At 47.2% G+C, this 25,781-nt stretch overlaps 1 protein-coding gene across 2 annotated transcripts in view; it reads left to right on the forward strand.

The window, feature by feature from the left end:
• The first annotated feature begins 4,858 nt into the window (after nucleotides 1–4,858).
• The window catches only part of LOC147902216 (uncharacterized), a 56,182-nt gene continuing 35,259 nt past the window's right edge, over nucleotides 4,859–25,781 (forward strand). Inside the window, exons 1-3 of one of the 2 annotated variants that reach the window (XM_087374647.1) lie at nucleotides 4,859–5,073; nucleotides 5,172–6,213; nucleotides 25,539–25,780. In XM_087374647.1, coding sequence (XP_087230773.1) covers nucleotides 5,210–6,213; nucleotides 25,539–25,780 — 1,246 coding nt within the window. In that variant the 5' untranslated portion in view covers nucleotides 4,859–5,073; nucleotides 5,172–5,209. The remainder of the gene's footprint in view (nucleotides 5,074–5,171; nucleotides 6,214–25,538; nucleotide 25,781) is intronic. The other variant, XM_087374648.1, reaches the window with a different exon arrangement.

Here is a 25,781-nt window from a genome sequence, read left to right on the forward strand (position 1 = left end):
ATCTACCCATGTAGATTTCGCCTAAGCAAACTACTCCCCTCAAGGCTCCACAATTATCAACGATCCAATACCCCTAGAATTTGCCTAAAAGAGAGGAAGAAGCTTGCATGGTGGCTTGGGAAATAGATGGACCATGTGTGCACAGTGAGCAGCCGAACAAGAACTACTTTAGAGACTTGAATACAGAGAGAAAAGAACATAGGAATGGAGACTCAAGGAAAATGATAAGAAGTGACTTTCACTGCCATGAGAGTAAAACTCCACTCAAATACACTCAAAATACTACAAACACGAGGGAGAAGAAGAGGTTTCATACATACAAGAGGGAGCAGAAGCTCCAAAACTACTCATAGAGAGAGATGGACTCAAGAGTCTACATAAGAGAATATCTACAAAAGGGAGAGAAGGTTCATGGAAGAGGCTTGAGGAGACTAGAGCTACAGCAACATGAGGCCTAATGGTGGAAGAGATGATGAACAAGGGAGAGGAGGGCTCCTTTTATAGAGATTTTGTCACCCTCCTTCACCCATTTACAATTGCTGCCTGTAGATTCCTTTCCCCATCAATCACATAAGCCCATATGTCACCATCCATGTTCTTTTTTGCTACTCTTGCCATGTGTCCCATCAAAAGATGCTCAAGACTCTTAAAATATTGAGAAAGTCAAGAGTCTCCCCACATGGAGCCCATAGGGACCCTCTCTTTTCCATATGTCCACATCCTCCTTATTCCACATAGGAATTCTAGAAGGATTCCTCTTAACTCCACACTCCTCCACATGCCTTCCACATGCTTGGCATGTGATGTCTCTTATATTATTGGAGCACATGGACATGAGCCCATCTCTTTATATGACTCACTCTTCCTATTTTCTAATATCCCATACACAAATAACTCTCACCCCATACCAAGGTATTTATAATTCATACCTATGGTATTTACAATGATCAATTCCACTCATCCTCTCAATCCCATACAATATCATAGAAAAGAGAAATAGGTGAGAGCCGCTAGGCTATCACTTGATACTCAAACTCTTATCAAGCATAGAAGAAAACAATACCAATGCCAAATAAAAAATATCAATTTTTGGTGTCACAGCACTCATAACCTATAAATCCCTCAAATTGTGCCCAATTCTAGATCTCGCACTTCTACAAATGCGCATGTGCACACACACGCACACACATGCATGTTCGATATTGCACGTGTGCAAACAGATGCATGCACACACGTGCGCAGGGGAAGGGCAAGAAGCAGGTAGCAAGTTTTTTTTGGTAACTAGCATGTTTTGTTCCACCTATTCCACTTATGAAATACATCTCTCTCTCTCTCTCTCTCTCATTCCCCCCACCTTTTTTACCATGATATTTGTCTTTTTTCGCACCATTTTGGGTAAAATTTTTAGCCCAAAAGGGCTTCTAGAGGAGAGCCAGCATGCATAGAATCACACTAGAGACATAATTTCATGAAACTAATAAGAGAAATGAACTCATTTAATGTGTTCTGATCGTTTTGATACAAAACATGACTAAATTTGGATATTTATAGCAAAAGTTGTGAATTTTTTTAAAGCCCAAGGTGGCGTTTAAAGGAGGGCACCGGTGCCATCATCAGAATGCCAATTTGGGCTTTAAAATATTCCATTGATTTCTTTTTTTAGTACCTCTCTCTCTCTCTCTCTCACACACACACACACACACACACAAAATGCTAAAATTTTTGTCCAAAATGGTGAGAAAAAAATACAAATCATCAAGGCAAGAGAGTCTCTCAAAGACACACACACACACAAATGCGCAAAATGCTAAAAAATTTGCCCAAAATGGTGGGAAAAAAAGACAACATCAAGGGGGGGGGGGAGAGAGAGAGAGAGAGAGAGAGAGAGAGAGAGAGTGAAAAAAGAAATCAAAGAAATTTCTTTTAGCTCAAATTGGCATCGAGAGGAAGGCACTGGCACCCTCCTCTGGATGCCACTTTGGGCTTAAAATTATTTTACAAGTTTTGCTAGGAATATCCAAATTTAGTCATGTTTGGTATCAAGCGCTCATTTCTTTTGTTAGTTTCATGAAATTCTATCTCTGGTGTGGTTTTGTGCATGCTAGCTCTCCTTTAGAAGCCCTTTTGGGCTAGAAATCTACCCAAAATAGTGGGGAAAAAAGACAAATTTTGATGGCAAAAAAGGGGGGAGAGAGAGAGAGAGAGAGAGAGAGAGAGAGAGAGAGAGGGGGGTAGAGAGAGATGTGAGAGAGTTAGGCATAGATGGAGATAGAGGGTCTATACGTAGGACCAAGAGACAAATGAGAGAGAGAGAGAGAGAGAGAGAGAGAGAGAGAGAGAGAGAGAGAGAGAGAGAGAGAGAGAGAGAGCAGCGTGTGCATGAGAGAGGGGGTAGAGAGAGATGTGATAGAGTTAGACATAGACGAATACAGAGGGTTGCAATGAAGACAAGGAGGATGAACAGAGAAAAGAGACAAAAAGAATATTGTGTGTGTGTGTGAGAGAGAGAGAGAGAGAAAGAGAGAGAGAGAGAGAGAGAGAGAGAGAGAGAGAGAGAGAGAGAGACATGCCATAGAGAGGGGGGATGGTAAGATGTTGATAAGACACACACACACACACGCGCGCACGTGCATGCACGCACACACACATGTGTGCGCACGTGCGTGCACGTGGGAGAGAGAGAGAGAGAGAGAGAGAGATGTCATAAGTGGAATAGGTGGAACAAAACATGTTGGTTGCCAAAAAAAACTCGCTCAAAACTCGCTCAAAAAACTCGCTCCTCACACACACTCGCGTGCATGTAGAAACACGCATGTGCGTTTGCACACCAACACATGTGTACACATGCGTGCACGCGCGCACACACTCACGTGTGCACAATGCATGCACTTGTGTGTTTGCCGCACAAACACACATGTGCATGTGTGCACGTGCACTCATGTGCACACACAAACACACACATAGAGAGGATACTTAAGAGGGAGCACCTACACTACAACTACCCTCTAACCAATGCTACTAACCCCCTTGGCTAGTGAGAGGAAGTTAGTAAGAGATCTCCTCAAATGTGAAAAACACTAGTAAGATATGCATATATTTCAAGCTTGGGCTCATCGATTTGTTATAATATAACACTCATATAATTCTTCTCATTTACTATATAAAATTTAATTGCCAACATATCTTTGTTTACTTGTGTGCCGTTTTAATTGCCATTACATGGCTCTCCATTAGCGATAACTACTTGGGTACTAGCTCACCCAGAATCGTGTCATGAATAATGTCAAGCTCACATTTACATTATAATGCTTGATATTACACCGAAAAATTGTAATCACATGATTATGAAATCATTGTCCCATGTTAAACTTTAGCGGCCTGATGTGTAAGGATACAATGCAGGGTCAAGGGATTGCATGTATATGACGGTATTCATTTACAATTATCCCTCGACTCTTCAACACATTTTCAAGCACTTGAGTGCATTTGAACAATAATGAGCCATAAATGTCTTATGATGGATTGAAAGTTGCCTTTTTTTTTTCTCGATAAAAAAATATAAGCTTTATTAGAAAGAAAAGAAAATACTACAGCTGTTGAGCTCTCTTTTCCAAACCCAGATCTGAGGATATGTTATAGGGCCTTTGTGTCAACCAATTGTGCTTGCTTCCATGTTAGCGGGAATAAAATTTGGGATTGGCCAGCCAATTGTGAATTCGTTTCCAAAGCGGTCACATTGTCATGCAAGCCCAAAAAAAATGGAAATGACTCGAGAGAAGCATTACATAGAGGATAGATAGGAGATATATATTTCTACTTTGAAATCTGATCCTTATTGGGATAATCTACATGTCAGTGTCCTCCAAAGGAAAAATCAAGACGATTAGAAGGGGTGGCCTTCCACACACGATGTAGCCTAAGCGCACGTACATTTATGGAATCATGAGGCGTAAATTTATTGCATGGAATGTTTAACTAGACACGGGATATCAAAATTAGTATGGCATGGAAAATCCAAAATGGAGAATTGAGAAAGTTGCTTGCCTTGATCATTAGACCAATGACGAAGATCTATTGTGCCACAATAAATATGAGAGGTAGGCCATGATAGAAGTAGTCTCATGAAGGTGGTAGACAAATGAATTTTGGTCTTTGAGGGAAAGCTAAGACACCTGCAAAATTTGTTGTAAACTATGCCACTGTGAGTGGTGATTTGAATCCCATACCACTGACCACAAATCTATACATTAGTTATTTAGCCTTTTGTATAAGCGAGGGCTAATTTGCATTGCTGTCACTATTGCAAAGTTATTTTGGTAATCCATAGATTTGTTATGCCTCTTTTTTTGCAAAGATAATTGTTATGCCTCTTACAAGTGATTACAGGGACGATTTGTTCAATTAGGGTCCCACCTTATAGTGATTAGGTGGCTTGAATTCTAGGGGCTTGTTCCCACGTGGTTGAAATGTGCGCATCTTGCTGCTCATTCACTTGTTTGGCTAGTTCAAACGTGCAAAGTGAATGGGCGTTTGAATCCATGGATTTTCATCAGACTCATTGGGCCACTGCGGGTGTGAGTGGGTCAAGGCCTGGGATGGTATGTGGCTTGAGAATGCTCGACGGCCACTTGTCTTGCATTTGGCGAGCGTGGAGGTACCTTGTGTGCTCTTGATGCGCTTTAAAAATCAACAACAAAATCGTTACCCATCCAGCAAAAGCGACACGAGGCTGAGGGAGGGCTTGAGCTATCCAATGGCAGGCGTCCAGTCTCCGCCGTTGGATAAGCCACGTGGCGTGTCCACGTGGCGGGCGGAGGACTATCGGGAAGAACGGTTGGCCGTTTTGAGGAAAAAAGTAGCTGCACCTTTCGTGTGAATTTTGATTGAACGAAGCAGAGATTCTGGCCAACTCGCGAAACCTAGTTACAATTTTGTAGTCTTTACAATCGACAACGATCAGCTAGCCTTATCTTGTGAGTGAGCGCTTTAGACTACTGACGATATGCTTTCACATCCAATTGATGCCCAGGATTCGCCTTCGTAGTCCCCCACGTATCGAAGGGATTGACTAAGGTTATGATTATGTTCGGCTTCTAGCATACCGTTTCTGTTCGCGCACACTTATTTTCGCATTGCCACCATGTTAACCACTCTGTTGTAAATACATGCAGTTATGGTGCTCGGTTATTTTGAGTTCTTCCCACTGTAAATGGTTTGTGCACTGGCTTCTGCCTCAGCAGCTGCGAGGGTCTTCTCTGGAGGTTCTACTTTTGTAGGTACATTTGGAAAGTTTGAGGATACACATTCAGAAAGGGATATCGTAAACCTGATACAGCGAAGGGCAGGAAGAGAGGTGGTGTTACAGGGATACTTTTTGCCTTGCCGCACTTTATATTATTGTTCATCGAGAGCATTGAACTCTCAGTTCCTATTGAGGAATAAAATCACGGTTTACCATACAGTTTGTATTGTCCTAGAGAAGAAGAAGACTTGCATATTCGATCAAGGTCTGTTTGAGCTTGCCAGAAAGACAGTGGATCCCTTTGGCAAAGATTCTCAGGTGCAACCTTTGCATGAAACATGTAACATAGGCTCTAATGGAGGAATAGTTCTAGAAGGTCAGCAGCTTGGAGTAGAGAGTGAGCACGTCAAAGAGTCAGGATCACAACTTGATCCGGGTAGGCATTTTTCCGATTTGCCCAAACACCAGATTTTACTGCCTGGTTTGAAAAGGACCTTTTGGAAGGTTGTGGGAAACAAACCAAGAAATTTGGAGGCCAGCTCTCTATTTCCTCTACCACCGTTTACAGGCCGCCTGATTACGTTTTTTGGCTTTGTACTTCTCTTTAGTATAATCGTTAACAAATGGATTGGGCGTACTTGGAGAGGGGATCAACTGTCAAATGCAACAGATGCAGGGGTGGAAACATCTGGCCAGCCAAAGGCTCCCACAGGGATCTCACTGTTTTTGGAAAGAGAGCTAAAAAAAAAAGAGTCCGTAGAGTGGGTCAACATGGTTCTTGGGAAACTGTGGAAGGTCTACAGGCTTGGTCTGGAGAGCTGGCTGGTTGGTTTGCTTCAACCTCTCATCGACAACCTTCAAAAGCCAGGTTATGTGAAAAGGGTACAGATAAAACAATTTTATCTTGGAGATGAGCCTATATCAGTTAGAAGCGTGGAGCGAAGAGCCTCTCGTCGGGCCAATGATCTCCAGTAAGTGAGTATATGTGGTGGGAGCCCCTAATAAGGATATTGTGAACTGTTAATAGACTTTTGACTTTTATCTGGATACCCTCAGTGTATTGGGAAGTTATGCTCCATGTTTCTCCAGTTTTTGTCTTTATAAGGTCCAAATTGACCTGTCCATGCATTTAGTGGACACAGATGGATTTCAGTCTAGTTAAAGCAGGCAAGTTTAGTTTTTAAGGGGCCAGATGCATCTTTCCGAAGAGTTATGGAAATGGAATTGTGTGGCAAAGTTATCCTCGTTTCAGTTTTTGGTTGTGGTTCGTACGATTGTGAGGGCTTGATACCTTTGAAAGCTGGGCTCATTTTGGAGCCTTGAGAGAGAGAGTTGAAAAACTTAGGATTCACGCGTTCAGATCTAAGATATCCCTAGGGACGCAGTGGGTGCCTTGATTAACCCCCAGGCCCGTTGAAGGAATTCCTGCTGTTTTGAAGGCAATTTTTGGGCCCTTGACTTGAAGGTAGTTTTTCACATGTGTGAGTTCGTGGCCTGTTCGTGCTCATTTTGAGCAAAGACATTAAGCTCGTTTATGCTCCAGTCATAAATAAAATCGGTTCGTGAGTGTGTAGGGCAGTTTGTGGTTGTTTACAGTTCAACTTTCAGCTCGTTTTTTTTTCAGTTCATAACCGTTCGTGGCAGTTTGTGCTTGTTTACAGTTCGTTTTTCAGCTCGTTTTTGCTCCAGATATGAAAAAAGTCACTTCATGACTGTTCCTGGTGGCCTACAGTTTGTGTTGGCTCCGAACAGAGATGAGCTCATGGCAGTTCGTGGCTTTTCCCAGTTTGTTTTCAGCTCGTTTTTGCTGCAAATAGGCGAAATCAGTTCGGAACAGTTTGTGAGCAGCAAGCACCAGTTCATCGAGTTTGTTTTTGCTGCTGTCTAATGTTAGTGGTGTTCCCTTTCACATTCCCGGCAGTTTCAGCTCATTTTTTGAGAGGTCATGGCAGTTCCTTCACTTCCTAGGGTTTTTTTTTGCAAGTTGGTGGCTGATCCAGCTCATTTCCATCCCTCGACTTGGTTATCCCTTCAGTTGGAGCTGTTCCCTTTTAGAGTCGAGAAGTGGAGTTCATTCAAGTTTGCACGTTCGCAGCACAAGACCATTTTTCATTTGTTTGGGTTTGGAGCATGTGCTAGACATGTCTCTTTCAAAGAGCTTTGGGACATTGACCAAGGGTGATAAGGTGGATGGATCTTTTATACTTAAAAATACCTTGGTTGGCAAAGGACTATGAGAAATTGTTTCAAGGGATGAAGTAAGGCCTCTTGCTTCAGTTGTTGCCAGCATGGCAAGTACTCATGCCTCATTTGGAGGTTCATCCCTACCCCTCCCCCTCTCATAGAGGACCAAAGAAAATCTGAGCATCGAGATGCCCAAGCTTTGTCTTTGATTAATATAAAAGCATGCACTATTGTCAAGGATAGATTGTTAACTATGTATCACATCAAGAATGAGGGAAGGGTCATTGCTTTGACCTATTAGCTTAAGGAGCTTAAAATTCATGATGGACAGACCATCACGGAGCAGGTGTCAAAAATGTCAGATTTGAGAGATTAGCTTAATAGCACCGAGAAGACCATCGAGCACAAAAAAACTGTCTCACACACTCTCAACAGTTTGGCTCCTTCAGATGGAGTATGTGTTATTTCATTGAGTATTTCTCTAAGGGAAGCTTCTATTTCATTTGATGAGCTGTTTGGGTTTGTTGTTGTGCAGGAGGAAAGGTGTAGAGTAGGACTCCTCGATTGAAGGCACTTATCTCTAGTTGATGAAGGGAGAGCAGCTAATTGCCCGAGAAGTCCTTCTGTTGTGGTGGAACCAATTCACCCTGCATAGAAATGGCTGACCTACCTAAACAACTGCCCTTGTTTGAATGATAAAAATTCCCCCCTGCTCTGCCTAAAGATGGAAGCATGCACCATTACTGACCTTGTTGGGAGACCTGGTCCTGTCAGTAGAGGATATGCCGCACTTGCCAGACTTGAGCGTTAGTGCTTTTACTCCCGGTTCAGGACCCTAGAACTATGTCTCTTCTCTTTGACTCACTTGTTCGTCCAGCTAGGATGTATGACGGCCCCTCTTGTGGGACCAATTGTAGTGGGCCCGTGTAGAGAGAGTACAGGTTCTACTTTTGGCTGGGATGTTTCGGAGCAAGCCATCTGTCCCACATCATCTTATGCTAGCCGAGTCTACCCCTCTACATCTTGATTCCACCTTTCAGGTGGTCACATATCTTCTTAGAGTTAGGGACTTTGGCACCTCAACATTCGGACGATGCAGATTACTATGGCTGGCCTTGACCTCATCTATGGCACTTGAGGGAAAGGGGGATCGGACGAGTTGGTATGCTCAAACACGCAGATTGTTTGTAGCCTGGGACTCGATATGGATAGATTGCCATTGTTTCAGTAATAAGTATAGCCTTGAGGCTAGCACCTATTACAGCCCTCCTCATGAGCTTCCGGTGAAATCAGGCTCTACAAAGATCATTGTTTAAGGATCTTGGAGGGGTGTTTACCGAACAATGGGGTTATACCTCAATCCATATTCCACATGCAGAGGATCTTAATTGGTTAGTTCCGAGTATCTTTGCAAGGCTATGGAGTGAGATAGGACACACACAAGGCACTTCACATGAGAGACAGATCTGCACCTTATGTGATATGCAAGAGATTGAGACAAAGGAGCATTTTGCATTTAGATGCTTTATGTACGATGAGATCGTGAGCAGCATTATTGTCTATTCAGGAGCAGATTTTGATATATCTTGATCAACGATGCATGGTGATTTTCCTCCTTGCGACCCTGCAACGTAGAGATTGGTGTAGAGGAGATCTTAGGAGGGCCCATCAGAGCCCATCTAGAGGATGATCACAAACTTTTTCTCCAGTTACGAGACATAGTGGAGACCGGAATGCATGGCTGAACCTCTGGTGGACTCTCTCATGAGGAACACAGACATTTCCTCTCTACTATTTGACTTGGGGAGAGAGACCACTAGAGTGACCGTAGCTCTTGCCAGACAATGAGCTACCTCCGGAGATTATAGAGGAGGAAAAAAGGACCCATATAGACTGATCGGGCTGAGCACCAACAACACTTGTTCACTGATTTTCTTCCTGATGATGTGAGCCCTCACTAGATCGAGAGCCATTGACTGCTGAGATTATCTTGTCTATCCCCAACCAAATGGTGGACTTGGTCCCATGGACACCATACATGTCAACATCACTCGGATGGATAGCTGACAGGATGGTCGATAGCTAGGGACCTCCCCTCTTTGTGCTTTGCATTTTGGTGGTCTCCCAACAATGACAACGTGGTATATTTATTTCTTTTAGACAATGCGTTGCCCTATTAGCAGCTAGATTTACATGCTTGTCTGGGAGGAGACTAAAATGAAACCGTTTAGTCTTCACAAGAAATTGTAGCTTGAATGAAGAGATTTGGACTACCTTTTGATTAGCCTTGTCCTTTAGTGCTAGCCTTCGTCATGGTTGAGTCTGCCCTTCACGTCCAGAGTACCCACAAAAACTCAGTACGAAGACTTTGCATAAATGGATGCTCAAGTATGTGTGGGTGTGTGGATTTGTATGTGTGAGAGCATATGTTTATACTATGGTCTACACCCACTGTTGGGCGCTAATGATGTTAGTGGGGATATCATAGTAGCGAGTCCCTGCTATGCATGATGGAGCTGACGGTTTGCAATGTTATGAGTGACTATCATGAGATTGAAACTGCACTATGTTGTGTTTTTAGAGGATGATTTTGGGCATGTTCTCAGACTCATCTAGGTATATTGACACTAGCCTTGGGTTTGGGTGCCCATTTTTAGTGGCCCCACCCTTAGCTTTCATTGTATCTGGTTTTTTGCAATCTCATAGACTCTTCGTTCTTTCGAAGACGTTAATAAATTTTCTTTCTTTTATTTCTGTTATGTTGTGCTTGTTCTTGACCAACATTCATGCAACAGTAGGCCTATGAGGTGGGGAAAAAGTGTTAGAGGAAAGTTTGCTTACGGCATTGATGCCCTTGCGTGAAACCAACATTTTGATCTAGGTGGCTCTATACTTACCTCTCATGTTCTAAGGCTACTTGATGAATAATTGAAACATCTGCTCCAAGGGATGTGTCTAAGAAATCTTGCATGTGTCCCTCCACAACTACTTTGAGATCCATTTGAGGCACTAACTTTTGCAGTAAGCTAGAGAGAGCACATGGTATAGGGTTTAAGTGGAAGGATAGGGCTTGTTTCACTCAAGCTAAAACCAAGTTTTGGACCAGATTTTGAGGGTGTAGACTCTTGATTGTACTCCTTCCTTCTCTTTTGATCAGCCTTCTTCTTTCTCCAATCCCTCGCATAATGCCCCTACCGTGGCTGGTTGCAATAGAAACATTTCTTCTTTTCTTGCTTTCATTAAAGTTCTCCTCCTCATCAGTTTTCTCATGTCTCTTCTTGTTGGGCTTGTTGTTACCAAGCTTGCCCTTGGCAATTCCCTTGCTCTTGCCTTGTGCAACAAAGGCTTTGTCTTTGTCACGCTTGCCATCGTACATCCTTGTCCTAGCTTCCTTTTGTACCAGCGTCTTCTTAAAGATGAGCAGCTTTGAGATTTCTGATGTCGTAATGCTAGCTACAAAGGTCCTAAAGGTCCTCGGCAGCATGTTGAGCATGAGCATCAGCCATGATATGACAAACCGCTCTGAGTTGATCTCTCGATACCTTTACTTTCGTGAGGTAGTCGCCTTCTCCATTATCATGGTGAAGGACTGGTGCTGGAGGTTGAGGATCCTTGCTGTTCGTTTTTCCGTACAAGTCCTTTAGGATGTACCATGCTTTCTTATGTATGAGATCAATCCATCAACTGTCGTTTATATGATTGACAACGATTCTTCTCTTCTATAGGTGTGGATCAACTAGTTTTATTGCTTTTCTATAGGTCTGGATCAACTAGTTTTATTACTTTTCTTGCCGCATCTTTGATGTCTTTTGGCTTTAGACCTTCTTCTATGGTTACCTTTTAGAGCTCCAGGTGGCTCCGCCATGGTTGACACGTACGATCACGTTCGATGCGGTACTAAACGAACTAAAAAACCTTAGGCGTACGTCCGATAGTACGTTCGATACCCCAAAAAAAAGACAAATATTTTAGAGTTTTGGAGTAGGTACTTGTACAAGCTTTAAAACTTGTACAAACATGTAATCTAGGTGCTTGATGGAGATAAAGAGGGAGAGAGATGAAGATGCTTGATGCAGCTTGAGCCTCGTCACTTGTTGGAGATGGAGAAGGGAGAGTCGAGACTCAAAGTTGGAGGTAGATGATTAGTGTGAGATCATAGTGAGGAGAGAGGGGGTTTATATGGAACCTTGCCATTTGGGAGGCCCAAAATCAGTTTGGTAGAACCACCACCAATAACAAAACCAGTCATCCAAAACAAACGAACCCAAAATCAGCTTGGCAGCTCATGCTCTAGCACTTGGAAGTACCGGTTAGGCTTGATCCTCAGCTCATGATAGTTCATGAAGAGCTGCTCGAAGATGGCCCATTTCTCTGGCTAGTGTTCGCTTAGTTTGGAGTCTACAAGGCCTTCGTGCAGCCTGTGGATGGAAGGAATTCTGTAGCCTTAGCTTGGTGGAGCAAGCCCGCCTCCCGTGGTCTTTGGGTCCCCGTGGGACCTTTGCTGTGACGCTTCAGCTCGTGGCCTTTGCAAGCTGCCTGCTCGCGAGGTCTCTTGGAGCAGCTCACGATCCTTCTAGCTCCCCTTTAGCAAGTGGTACAGCCCGATTGGAGGCCTCAAGGCTCTCAGTTCACCCAGCTTGGTATTCAGGAGTGTTGGATCTATCGCCATAATTCATGGCAGTGACCAATGTATAGTCAATAAGTGGGTTAGGGGCACTTTTCCCTTGTTAACCTCTTGTATGTTTTCTTATCTCTTGTATTCAGCACGTTTGTGGCTTGCTCTCCATGTCTCCATTTGCTTTCATTTGGTATCAGAGCGTCAAGCTTCTGGACCTGCTCGAGCTCGAGCTCAAGCTCTCGGACCTGGTTGCGCCGACCTACACACCCAGTTGCCATATATCAGCCTTACAGTTGGCTTTGTTAGCCATGCACCATTCCGTACAGCCGTACGGTTGGTCCTGTGCTGCCTCATTTTGTACCTGTAGCAGCAGCTGCTGTACATTTTGTACAGCCCTAGACCAGCAGCCGTACCATTCCGCCACTCATCTATACAACTGTACAGCCCTACCGTACAGCAGCTCGCCAAATCATTTGTACACTGCTTCGCCGTCCCGTCTGCTCCCTGTACAGTCTCTCCTCCCTCTACCATACATTGTCCGTACAGTGACCGTACGCTACCGGTACCTTGCCAGTGCATCGTCCGTATGCTACTCTCAGCCATACGTACCCTGTACATTGACTGTATGCAACCCTCTATACACTGACTGTACGCCATCTGTACATTGTCAGCTTCCGTCCGTACACCTAGCCCATGTGCACATGTTCCATATTGTAGGAGCTTTCGTACAGCTGCAAGTTCCCTTTGTATGTCTCTTTGTAGGTGTATTTGGAAGTTTGGTGTGCTCACACACACACATTTGCACATTGGGTTGATTTGATTGCACAATTTGGGGCTTTTCTTATATTTGCACCAATTTCAGCACAATTCAACCCTGCAAATTGGGGCTTTTGTGACTGGGCTGCAATTTCTTTGTGCTCGAGGTAATTGGACACTTTGCAAGCAATTTTGGACTCAAATTGAGTTAGATTGCAGACTTTGCAGTTGTTTTCTGGCAAATTTTAGGCATTTCCAGGTTATTTGGGTGCATGTTGAGTCTTTGATAGGCCGAGACTTTCGGACACCCATTCTCCTATATTTGGGGCTTTTGGACTTTTTGCAGGTGTTTCGCAGGCACATTTGGCAAAGATTCAATTGAGTTTATGCTTTTGGGCTGTTGCATTTTGTGAAGTTTTCGTCCAAGTTGCGGCCTGCTGGTATTGTGATAATTCTTTCTATCTTAAATGGTGCGTTGCCCTATCAGCTAGATTTAGATTTAGATGCTTGTTGGGGAGAGACTAAAATGAAAATGTTTAGACTTCACAAGCAGTTGTAGCTTGAATGAAGAGATTTTGGACTACCTTTTGATAAGCCTTCTCCTTTAGTGCTAGCCTTCATCATGGCTGAGTCTGCCCTTCACCTCCGGAGTGCTGGCAGAAACTCAGTACGAAGACTTTGTATAAATGGATGCTCAAGTATGTGTGGGTGTGTGGATTTGTATGTGTGAGAGCATATTTTTATACTATGGTCTACACCCACTGTTGGGCGCTGATGACGTCAGTGGGGATGTCATAGTAGCTAGTCCTTGCTATGCATGATGGAGTTTATGGTTTTCAACCTTGTGAGTGGCTATCATGAGATTGAAACTGCACTATGTTGTGTTTTTAGAGGATGAGTTTGGGAATGTTCTTGGATTCATCTAGGTATATGCTTCTGCCGTATTAGCGGACATGCAAATTTCACCTTGTAAAGTTTTGGTCCAAGTTGCGGCCTGCTGGTATTGTGATAATTCTTTCTATCTTAAATGGTGCGTTGCCCTATCAGCTAGATTTAGATTTAGATGCTTGTTGGGGAGAGACTAAAATGAAAATGTTTAGACTTCACAAGCAGTTGTAGCTTGAATGAAGAGATTTTGGACTACCTTTTGATTAGCCTTCTCCTTTAGCGCTAGCCTTCATCATGGCTAAGTTTTCCCTTCACCTCCGGAGTGCCGACAGAAACTCAGTACGAAGACTTTGTATAAATGGATGCTCAAGTATGTGTGGGTGTGTGGATTTGTATGTGTGAAAGCATATTTTTATACTATGGTCTACACCCACTGTTGGGCGCTGATGACATCAGTGGGGATGTCATAGTAGCTAGTCCCTGCTATGCATGATGGAGTTTATGGTTTTCAGCCTTGTGAGCGACTATCATGAGATTGAAACTGCACTATGTTGTGTTTTTAGAGGATGAGTTTGGGAATGTTCCTAGATTCATCTAGGTATATGTTGCATTTTGAGCCATTGATTGGCTGTTTTTTTGAGCAATGGACAAATTGCATCAACATCCTGGAAGGGATTTGCATTGTGCACCTTAATTCCCAGGAAGGGAATTTTTGCTGGTATTTGCTGCATTTTCTTTGGCAGTTATGGCCCAAAACAATCCCAATGAAGTGTTTGGAGTCCTCACACAAGAGGATAAGTTAGATGGTACCAACTACTCCTCATGGAGTTTTATGGTTTGCAATATCTTGGTTGGCAAACACTTACGGTATTATATCAATGGGGATCAGCCATGGCTTGAGAATGTGGTTGCACCTGGCACTCCTCCTCTACAAGGTGGAGGAAGGGGTAGAGGACAAGCTAGAGAATGTGGTTGCACCTGCCACTCCTCCTCAACAAGGTGGAGGAAGGGGTAGAGGACAAGCTCAAGGTGCAGGACAAGTGCTAGGTGCAGCAGTTGCTGCAGCGGTGGCTCCCACACAGGAACTAAAAAGGTGGGATTCACGTAATGCACTAGCACTTTCAGCTATCTCCCTTTCTGTCAATTCCGCACATTCGGTCATACAAGACCTCAAAGGCAGCTTGGGATATTTTGGAGAGTATGTTTTCAGCCCATAATGATGCTAGGGTCTCTTTCTTGAAGAGAGAGTTGACTCATACCTCATATGGATGAGGGTGACTGTATGTCTGAGCACCTCACTAAACTTCAGGATTTGAGAGCACAATTGTTGAATATTGATGAGATCATTCCAGATTCAGAGATGGTCACTACCACTTTGAATTCTCTTCCGGAGTCCTATCTTGGTTTTCACACTTCATTGAATTTGTCTTTGAGGGGGGGTGGCAACTCTCTTACCTAATCAGCCTTCACATCAGCATAAAGATGATTCTGGACAACCTTCTAACAAGGCTAAGAAGGATCAGGTAGCTGACATATTCATGAAGGCATTGGGCACAGAGAAGCTGCACAAGTTCAAAGACCTGCTTGGTGTGTAGGAATTGGGATTGAGCTCGAGGGGGAGTGTTGAGATATCGAGCTCCACTCGTGATATGCCAGGGTGACCGTTGTGGATTTATGTCACCGACTTGTTAGCTGCAAATGCAGTTGGTACACCACCTAGGAATAATAGCTGGATGACAGCTATCCTTATGTACTCTAGTTTGTGGCTCAGTTAGTATGCCACCTTAGTTAGCTGAGTTTGGTTTGAGACCCACATATAGGGTTCTTCTATTTCTTTGTACTGGAGTTCTTTTGGCTTACACAACTAAGAAGAGGAAAACCGTTTTCTACCTCCACATTTGTGTGTATTCCCCCATTGTGTATGTGAGAAAGCCACAAGTGAGACTCCTTCCTTCTCTCCCACTATCTTCACAGTAACACAAAGTTGCAACACAAAGTTGTATCACAAAGTTGTAATACAAAATTGTAACACATTCTCTCTCTACATGTAGAAGCTCCCGGCCGACCCGGGAGTCCCCCTGGATCTGGTCCCACTGACCTCTGAGCATGTGGATAATCTCGCTCCAGATGTCGGCCATGATCTGGGCAGTCGAGGGTGAGGTACCTCCGAGGATCTGCGTGTAGCGCGAGGTCCAAATGTGCCATCCAACGATGCTGCCAATAATCTCCCAAACTGGCTGCCTCACCTGAGATCCTGTGTCCACCTCTACCAAATTCTGCGGGATGCCCTCAAGCGGCCCCCAAGTCCCCTGGGTGATGAGGAACATAGGGTCCTACGGGCCTGCCTCGAACATCTGGTGATAGCCAGGTATGGTACTGCACCAGCAGAATGCGCCCCAAGTGATCAAACCTAGCTCCGGCTCTGCACGAGTGAGGATCCCGGAAGCCCACCTCCACACTTCCTGGGCGCGAGTGCAGCTCCACAGGCAGTGTTTTTGTGACTCCTCGTCCTCATGACAAATCTGACAGAGTCCCTCATGACCAAACTACCGCAACCAGCTCCCCACTAGAAGTCCCTTGTGGGCGAGTAGCCAAAGGAAGTAGGAAATCTTCCGCGGCCGCCAACTCTCCCACAAGGCCTTCCAGAATAGCCTGGAAATACCCTGAGCATACCAACTGGGCCGCTGGGTGGGCGCTCTGCTCTGCATCCTCCCGAGAACGCTCCTACCGAGCTTCGCACTGTATGCGAAGAAAGGGGTCGGCCCCTGGTCTACGGCCCCTGGTCTACCACAACCTCTGGCCATCTCCACTCTCCTGGGTCCCAGTCAAGCTCTGAAAGGGCCCGCCCCTCCCAAAGCCAGAGACGCCACAACTACAACTGATCCTGCTCTACTCTAGGATCGACCTGCCAAACCTTCCCCAAGAGGCCTATAACACGAACCCTCTGCCACGGGAGAAGGGGGTCGATGAGCGCACCCTCTCTCCTGAGTCGGCCGTCACCCAAAACGGCGAAGAAGGAGACAGAGTTGTCGGCTAGCCGACCTGTGACAACCAGTGGGATGCCACGGGGGGTGAGCTGTCCAAGCCAACGGGCATCACCAGGCATGAGGATCTGAATCTCCGGTGGTACCAACCCAGTGGGCAAGAATCGCTCCATCTATCTCTGTGCGCCTTGCCTGAGCACCACGGACGCCCCCTGCTGCGGCTGCAAGTGCGGCTGTCTCCAAGTGCCTATAAGTGTCCCTCCAAACTCGAAGGAACCGAGTGGGCCCCCACATCCAGCCATCCCATGAGATATGCGACCTCTCCCCCAGCTGAAGGCCCGAGACATCTCTGACCTGATCGTTCCAGATGAGCGGCTAGCGGTCGATCTCCTCCTGACTGCTAGGAGGCGACTGGATGAGGCTAAGACGAAGTCGCCTCCAAATAGTGAGCATGCTACGAATGAGCAGGGAGCGGGGGCGGGTAAGCAGTGCAGAGGTAAAGATCCACCTGAGGGACGGCAGCGACTCTCCTCCTCGGCGCGGGGTGCAAGAACTGATCCCCTGCTGAAGTAGCAGCTTCCACGTTTGCCCCCCCGGGGTCAAACCGCGGATAACTAACTTGCCCAGCAGGGCCTGACTCTGGAGCTCTGGATCAATGACTCCTAAGCCTCCCTCCGCCTGCGGGAGAATGATTGTCTGCCAGGCTACCCTGGCTCTGGTATCTCTGAGACCATCCCCTCCGGACCACAGGAAGTTCCGAACCATCCTTATGAGCTGTGCCACGCAAGACCGCGAGAAGCACCAACAAGAGGCCACATATCAGGCCGTGGCCAGGAGAACCTGATTGACCACAAGGGCTCGACCTGCAAGAGAGAGCTTAGCAGTGCTCCAAAAAGCCAGCTTCCGTCGTATGGAATCTAGCACTGGGAGAAACTGCTGAGCTGGCGTAATGTCCAGGCCAACCTAAAAACGGAGGTATCTAGTAGTCTGCCCCCGCGGGATCCATCTAAAACCCAAAAACCTCCCCCACTGTGAGCAGGCCCCCGGGTCTGTGAGAAAACCAACTGATTTGTTCCAGTTGATTTTCGCACCGGCTGCCGAACAGAAGACCTCTAAGGCCAGCCTCACCCTCTCCAGCGTCATCTCATCATCCTGTACATACAGCGCCGTGTCGTCTGCATACTCCGAGTCCAGGAGCTCAGAGTCCTCCCTGATGGGAAGGCGAACACCCCGAATCCCCGTCGTCCTAGCTCGAAGATAGTGCGCCATCGCCTCGGCGAAGAAGAGAAACAGGCAAGGAGCAAGTGGGCAACCCTGACGCACTGATCTCTCCAAACGAAATCGCTCTCCCATTCTGCCGCCGATGATGACCCTGCTGGAAGCTGTCCTGTATAACGCTGAGATGCCCTGAATCCAGTCCACTGGGAATCCAAGTCTCTCCAGAGTACCCTCCAGGAAGGACCAGTCCACTCGATCGTAAGCCTTCTCAAAGTCGAGAAGTAGGATGGCTAAATGAAGCCCGCTGTGCTGAGCCCACTCCGTCGCCTCTGAGAAGGTGAAGACATTATCCAGAATACTGCGATCCTGGACACAGCCTGTCTGAGTGTCATGGATGAGGTCCGGAAGTAGTGGTCGAACTCTGGCGCTGATCATTTTGGCAAGGATTTTGTAGGCGGTGGTGAGGAGAGTGATCGGGCGCCACTGACGGATCTCCTGCCGATCTCCCCCTTTCGGGATGAGGCTGATCAATCCCGAAGAGAGGCTGTCTGGCATCTGGCCACTGCTGAAAATCTTTTGGAGAGCTGCAAGAAGGGGCTGATGGATCTGATCCCAGAATGAAGTGAAGAAAGCTCTAGAGAGCCCATCCTCACCAGGGCATTTCTGCCCATCGATAGCCATCAAGGCCTCCTGCATCTCGACGGTGGTGAACGGGGCCATCAGCGTCGTCTGCATGCTGGGCTGAACAAGGGCCGGAGTGTGCCTCCACACCTCCTCGCGGAAACGACTGGTGCGGGGGGCAAGCTGCTCCTGCTGGAAGAGAGTCCTGTAGAAGTCGGTAGCCAGCCCCATGACCTCGTCCTGGTCGGTAGTGATATGACCCTCCGTTGTCCTAAGACTCTGGACCTGGTCTCCTGCTGCCCTCTGACCATGAGTCCTGAAGAACTCTCTGCTCATCCTGTCTCATTTCCTAGCCCAGTAAGAGAGGGAGGCGTGATAAGAAAACTCCGAGCGTCGCTGGAGAGTCTCCTCAAGAAGGGCTTTGGCTCGAAGGGCCTGGTTACGAAGCTCCTCCGAACCCGGAGCTGCCTGCTGGAGCCGCTGAATGGAGGCGAGGTCCCTACGAAGAGCTCTCTCTCTGCCCCACCACTCCTGACAAACCTGAAGGGCTGCTAGCTGGCAAATCTGGCTGGACTCCTGCAGAGCCTGAGCCACCGCCTCTACCAAATCCTTGCATTCGCCCCAATCTCTGTCCCAAAGGCTACCGATACGACTGCGCACCTCCTCCCTGGAAAAGATGGAATCAGGAATCCTACACGAACGGGGGGCAAGGGACTGAGCTGCCGAGTCTAGTGTCAAGAGCACTGGCGCGTGGTCGGAGAGCGTCGTCCGTGGCACTACACCCACTTGACCACCTCTGCCGATGGCCCAATCACTGACATAAAATCTGTCCAATCTCTCCAGGAGTCTGCCCCCTTCCCTGCGGAAACCCCATGAGAAGTCCAAGCTCCCTTGCCATCGACGGAAGGCAGGGTCTCTCCAGCTGTACCTCCCTCCTATCGCAAAGAGAAAGGAGTCCCATGCGGACTGCTCTGCCTGAGCTATGCCTGTAAACTTTGGTCCTCTGCCCTGCTGGTCCTCCATGGTCTCGAGATTGTTGAAACAATCCACGAATCCATGACTGGGAGAAGCTCTGTAAGTGTCCTCCAAAAGGTGGCTCTGCGTCGGAGATCTGTGGGTGCATAAATGTTGAGGACTCCTATTCTGGAGCCCTCCAACTCTAGGCCAACCCACAGCGCACGGCGTGGGATCAACGTACCATGGTCAAAAACCCCCTGGGCAATCGACTCGCAGACGGACGTGTAGACACCGCCACTCCTCCCCTGTTCACCGATCGAGGGCTCCCAGTAGGTGTGAGAGCGCCCAGGGAGGATCTTCCCGCAACTACTGGTATGAGCCACTGAAAGCTTATGCTCCTGGAGCAGGATCATATCCAAGCGACCAATCACCGTTGGTTGAAGTTCCTGTCTCAAGATAAGCTTCCTAGGACCACGGGTGCCAGAAGAATGAAACCTGTTCACATTCCAGGAAACAATGTGTAAGCTCATGGCGAGGACTGGCAGGCTGCGAACAACTGTCTGCTCGCGGTCGAGGTCGATGAAGAGGGTGGCTGTCCGGAATGAAGGCGCAGACGCTTCTGTGAGGGTTTTGAGGGGGAGGCGGGGTCATCCTGCCCGTTCTTCAAAACTCTAAACAAAGGCGTGAGGCCTTTGGTGCCATGGACGAACGCTTTCTCGAGCCAGCTCGAGATCTCTGAGGTTGTCATCCTGTAGAAGGCGCGAAGTTTCTGTGATGTCCAGACTCTGACATTCTGTGGGAGGTGCCAAGGCAGAGGGGGCCTGAGGATCACAATCAACCTGAAACGCTTGGCGACGCATCGCCACCGCAGGCGCACGTCACCCTCGGACCAATGGGTCTCGAGAAACTGTCCACCCGTCGGGCCTATCCAGGAGCTAATCTGAGCATGTGTCTGCTCCCTGAGAGCCTCCCAGACCGAGTCGTCTGTCCAACCCTCGGTGCCGTCGCTGAGAAAAGTGAAGGCAAAGCTGGGCCATCCCTCGGGGCCAAGGCTGCGATCTTCCCATCCGTCCCTTTGCGGAGCAAGAAGATACTGATGTCAAGGCAAGCTGGGAAGGTCCCGAGGTTGGCCACATCCAAGTAATCCCAAGGTCCGGACCTGTAGAAGTCGCGTGGGAGCTCTCTCTCCTGGAGCTGAGGCCCGCCAGAATCTGCAACTGAGGGGGGCGGGCTAGCAGACAAGGAAGGCTGCTCCTGGGGTGGTGAAGTCTCGGGGTGCCCTACCAGGGTGGAGGAAGCTGCAGGGTAGGACACACTGACTCCACTGAAGCGTCTAGCTGGGGGGGCGGAGGTGGGGGAGTAGGAGCTGCACGCGGCTGAGATAACACCGGTGAAGATGACGCTGCGGGAGAGCTGAGAGGGGTGGGGGGGCTGGGGTTGGGGCTGAAGGGGAAGAGGCGGGGACTGAGGCTGGGGGGCGGTAGGAGGGGACTGCATCTGGGGCTGGGGCTCGGTGGGGCTGGGGGAGGGGGGGCTGGGGATAGGGAGGATGGGGGACCTGATGCTGTGAGGGGCGGGTAGCAAACGAAGAAGAAGCTCTCCCTAGACCTTGGGGCGGCTGCGTGTCAGGTCTCTGAGGCACTGCTGCAGCTGGGTACCCTCTGCCTCCTTGCCTTTGTCAGGATTCTTCTTATTCTTTCCCCTTTTCCTTCTGACCTCGGTCCAGCCACCAACCACCTCTGGACCGGACTCCTGTTGCCTCTGCTCTGCCTGGCGTGGCTGCCTGGAGGGGGGGGAGGGGGCTGCGGGGGAGGGGGCGGGGGGGGCCGAGAGGGGCTGGAGAAGCGTGGGCAAGCAGCAGCCAGGTGCCCAAAACCATGACAACGCAGGCACTGGCCTGGTTGTCCTGTGACCACCATGCTCTGAGTAATGATGCTAGCATCTGTCACAACCTCGATCTCTACAGGGAGGGACGCAGGATCTACCACAGCCACGCGGACTCTGGGAGCTCCTGCCGCAGCAACCGCATCGACAAAAGTGTCATGCATCACCCAACCAGAGTGGGAACCCAGGTCCCTGACTATTGGCTGCAACTCAGCAGCAAGGCCTGGAAATACTAGCATCACTGGGTGGCGAGGTATGCGATAACGAGCATCAAAGTCCGCTGCGCTGAAGCCTCAGTACCACAAGGGACTATCATGATGATCTTCCCATCCACTGATGTGGGGGAACCAGCAATCAGGTTGCTCGCAGCTCTCGCAGTGGAGAGCTTGAGCCAGAAGATGCCCCTTCCCATAAGGGCCACCTCCTCAATGTGGCTATCCTCTAGCACAAGGGTGGATTGTAGCCAATCCCTGATGGCTGCCCTGGAGGGAGAGTGTCCAATGACTCTGCCATAAACTGAAGTGTGGGCAAAGTCATTGGCAGCCTGTTTCACCAGGGAAGAGTGCTGCTCTGTCAAAATCACGCGGTAGGCTAATGGAGAGGGGGGGTCCGGCTGGGCCTCTGGTTCCGGGCAGGGAGCCGCCATACCGCAAAGACAAACTGCGAGAACTCCAAAGAAGAAAGAGGCTACCACCGAGATGGAGAGATAGAAGAGAGGTGGAGCCTGGGGGTGGATGAGGGAACGAGGCACACACAGGGGCGACTCCTTCAACCGAACAAGGCCAAGCCAGGGGGAGAGGTCTTCGAGGCAGCAGGCGGGCTGCCACACGATCTGCAGTGAGCAGGGATCTTCGAGCACCTGGGTGGAGCTTCGAGCAGCTGGGCGGAGCTTCGAGCAGCTGGATGGGGAGACACCTGAGATACGAGCAGGCGGCGACAGCGACGAGTTGAACGGGCAGACTCTGAGCGCGGCGAGGCTCTGAACGGGGGGGGAGAGGCAGCTTGTGCGAGCTCGAGCAGGAGGTAGGCGACAGAGAGGGAGAGACAGACGCGCGAGGAGTGGGGGGTGGGGGGGGAGAGAAGAGGCGATGGCGAGGCGACGGGCGGAAGAGGGAATCAGGGGGAGATAGTCGTGATGGCGAGGAGGAGGGCTCGCAGGAGCAAAAAAAGCAAGGTGATGAACATGCCTTAAGACTATCTGGCACGCTGTTTCGTGGTCTTTCTCAGCTTGATGTTTTTGAGAAAAGATCAGATGATGCACTTGCAGTTTCCACTCCCACGATTGCTATGCAGAATGCATAGTTATGGCATGCTAGATATGGGCATATGAGTTATGGCAGCTTGATGACACTTCAAAAACATTCTATGGTTGACGCTTTGCCTCCTTTGGAGTCACCTCCTCCTCATGCCTGTAAAGGGTGCATACTTGGAAAGATGCACAGGTTTCCCTTCAAGAAGGATGGTGCAATACAAGCTCTTTGGAAATTACAGCTCATTCATAGTGATGTATGTGGTCCCATGAGGACTCTTGCATTGGGTGGTTATCTCTATTATGTCACATTTATTGATGACTACTCAAACTACACTTGGGTCTATGGTTTAAAGAAAAAATCAGATGTGTTTAAGCATTTTCGACACTTTGTCACAAAGGTGGAGAATGAAACAGGCCTCACGGTTAAGATTCTACGCACAAATAGAGGGGGGAGTATATGTCTCATGATTTGAGGCTTATTTGAAAGAGAGAGGCATCACACATTAGCTTACAGTGAGGCTTACCCCTCAGCAAAATGGCAAAGATGAGCGGAAGAATAGAACTCTTATGGAGATGGATAGATGCATGCTCACAAGCAAAAAGTTGCCTCACTTGTTTTGGCTTGAGGGTCTCTTTTGTGCCAACTATGTTTTGAATCAGGCTCCCGCTAAGGCTTTGAAAACAAAGACTCCTTATGAAGTTTGGCATGGAGGAAAGCCTTTGGTGAAACATTTTCGTGTCTTTGGATGAGTTGCATATGCCCATGTGCCCTGTTGAGTTTCGACATAAGCTGTCAGACAAGGCAATTAAATGCATATTTGTTGGGTATAGTGCAGAGGAGCAAAGGTTACTGTCTCTACAATCCTGTTTCACGCAAGATTTTTGTCAACAAAGATGTAATCTTTTCAGAAAATTCGGCACATACACAAGCTGAATTTAATGTGCCAGCTTCTTCTACATCAGATGATATTTTGAGGGGTTAATCCCCATTGCTTTGGGTTCCAGTTCTGACATCCTTGCTGAAAATCAGAATTTGCAGCAAGCTCCTCATGTTCCACATGCCCTGATTCAGCCATCAGCTGATTTAGTTCCTCCACAGGCAGTGGAAGATGCTGTCAGGCAAGAGATTACAGAAATACATGCAGCCAAATCTGTTCCCAATTGAATGCTCCAAACTCTTAGGGAAAGTAAACTTGATGCTCCTTTGCCTCGCAGAAATCGTAGTGCAGCAAGGCACGAAGGGGGGACTCTTTTTGTCGAATCAGCTTATGCAGGTACTCTTCTTGATGAAGAAGAGTTTGATACTTTTGAAGAAGCTAAGGACAATGTGCGTTGGATGAATGCCATGCAAGATGAGTTGCAGTCCATTGAGAAAAATCAGATCTGGAATCTTGTGGATTTGCCACCAGGCAAGAATGCCATAGGTACCAAATGGGTTTTCAAAGTAAAAAGAAAGTTAGATGGGTCCATTGACAGGTACAAGGCATGGCTGGTTGCAAAAGACTTACAAGGCATGGCTAGTTGCAAAAGACTATGCTCAGAAGAAAGACATTGATTATGAGGAGACATTTGCTTCTACTTCTAGGATGACCACCATCAGATCAGTTATTGCTATGGCTGCACATTTTGATTGAAATGTCCATCATTTATATACAAAAAAAAACTTTTCTTAATGGAGACTTATTGGAAGAGGTTTATGTCAAACAACCTCCTGGCTTTGAAATTTCGAGTAATGCACATAAAGTTTGCAAGCTGAATAAAGCTTTGTATGGGCTGAAGCAAGCCCCACGTGCGTGGTACTCCAAGATTGATGCCTTTCTGACCAGCAAGGGGCTTCATAACAGTCCGATTGAAAGTACCCTCTACATCAAAAAGGATGGGGGGGATATTTTGGTCATCATTCTTTATGTAGATGACATGCTGCTCACAGGGTCACATGAAGAAAAAATTGCAGATTTCAAAGCTGAATTGAAAGCTATATTTGACATGTTAGATTTGGGCATGTTACATTTTTATTTGGGGATCTATCATCCAGTTTATACAAGAGAGACGTAGCATTATTATGTCTCAATCCAAGTATGTGCAAAAGCTCTTGGATCGGTTCAACATGCAAGATTGCAAGCCTACAGCCACTCTCCTATGGAGCCAGGGCTGAAGCTTAGTATGTATGATGCAGGTGAATCAGTAGATGCCACACTCTACAGCCAGGTTGTTGGATACCTCATTTATTTGTGCAATACACGGCCCGATATTCAATTTGCTGTATCTTAGGTAAGCAGGTATATGCACATCCCAAAGACATCATATTGACAAGCTATAAAACACATCTTCTATTACTTGCAAGGCACAAAGTCTTATGGCAGTCACATTTTGTTTCCCATTCAAGTGACTATAGTCAATTGCTAGTACCATGATTTTCATTCCTTTTATGATTTTGCACATTTTGTGTAGATATTGTTAAGATTTTTATTTGATTTATTGAATCTAGGATATGACCTTTGTAAAGCATATGAGTTTTGGATCTCCCTTTCCTTGCTTTTGTGGTCAGTGGGCACCTTCAAAACCTAAGCCGCAAAGAAATAACTTAAAGGGCTGCATTTGCATGACTGCCCTTGTAGATGACTTGTTCTGAAGCTTGACTTGATGCTTGTCACAAAAAGTTTGTGGTTACCTGAAAAGTGAGAAATACAAATTGGGTTTAACAAGTATCACATTGGTCTCCGGTGTACTTTTGTGGTGCCCACATGCTTCTGCTATTGAAGTTGAAATTGGGATCCTTGCCCTTTAACATACCTGTTGGTGTATTAATTATGAGGGCTAGATCTAGATTTGCATGACTGCCCTTTTAGATGGACTGTTCTGAAGTTTTTCTTGGTGCTTATCACAAGAGTTTGTGGTTACCTGAAAAGTCAGAAATCAAATTGTGTTTGACAGGTATCACATTGGTCTCCGATATACAGGCGGTGCCCGCATGCTTCTGTTATTGAAGTTGAAATTGGGATTCTTGCCCATCAACATACCTGTTGGTGTACGAGGGCTAGATGTAGATGGGGAGTTGTGGGTAAAGTTGCGCCTTGTACCAGCCGAGCCTTGGGTAGGAGCTGCAACATGGGCCTTTGTGTCTTTGCCCAAAATTAAGCTCGATCTGTCTCCATTTCGACTCTTCAATCTCATGGG

The sequence above is a fragment of the Dipteris shenzhenensis genome, chromosome 5, assembly GCF_047967505.1.
Source record: "Dipteris shenzhenensis isolate YYH24624 ecotype China chromosome 5, Dip_SZ_1.0, whole genome shotgun sequence".
Lineage (NCBI taxonomy): Eukaryota > Viridiplantae > Streptophyta > Polypodiopsida > Gleicheniales > Dipteridaceae > Dipteris > Dipteris shenzhenensis.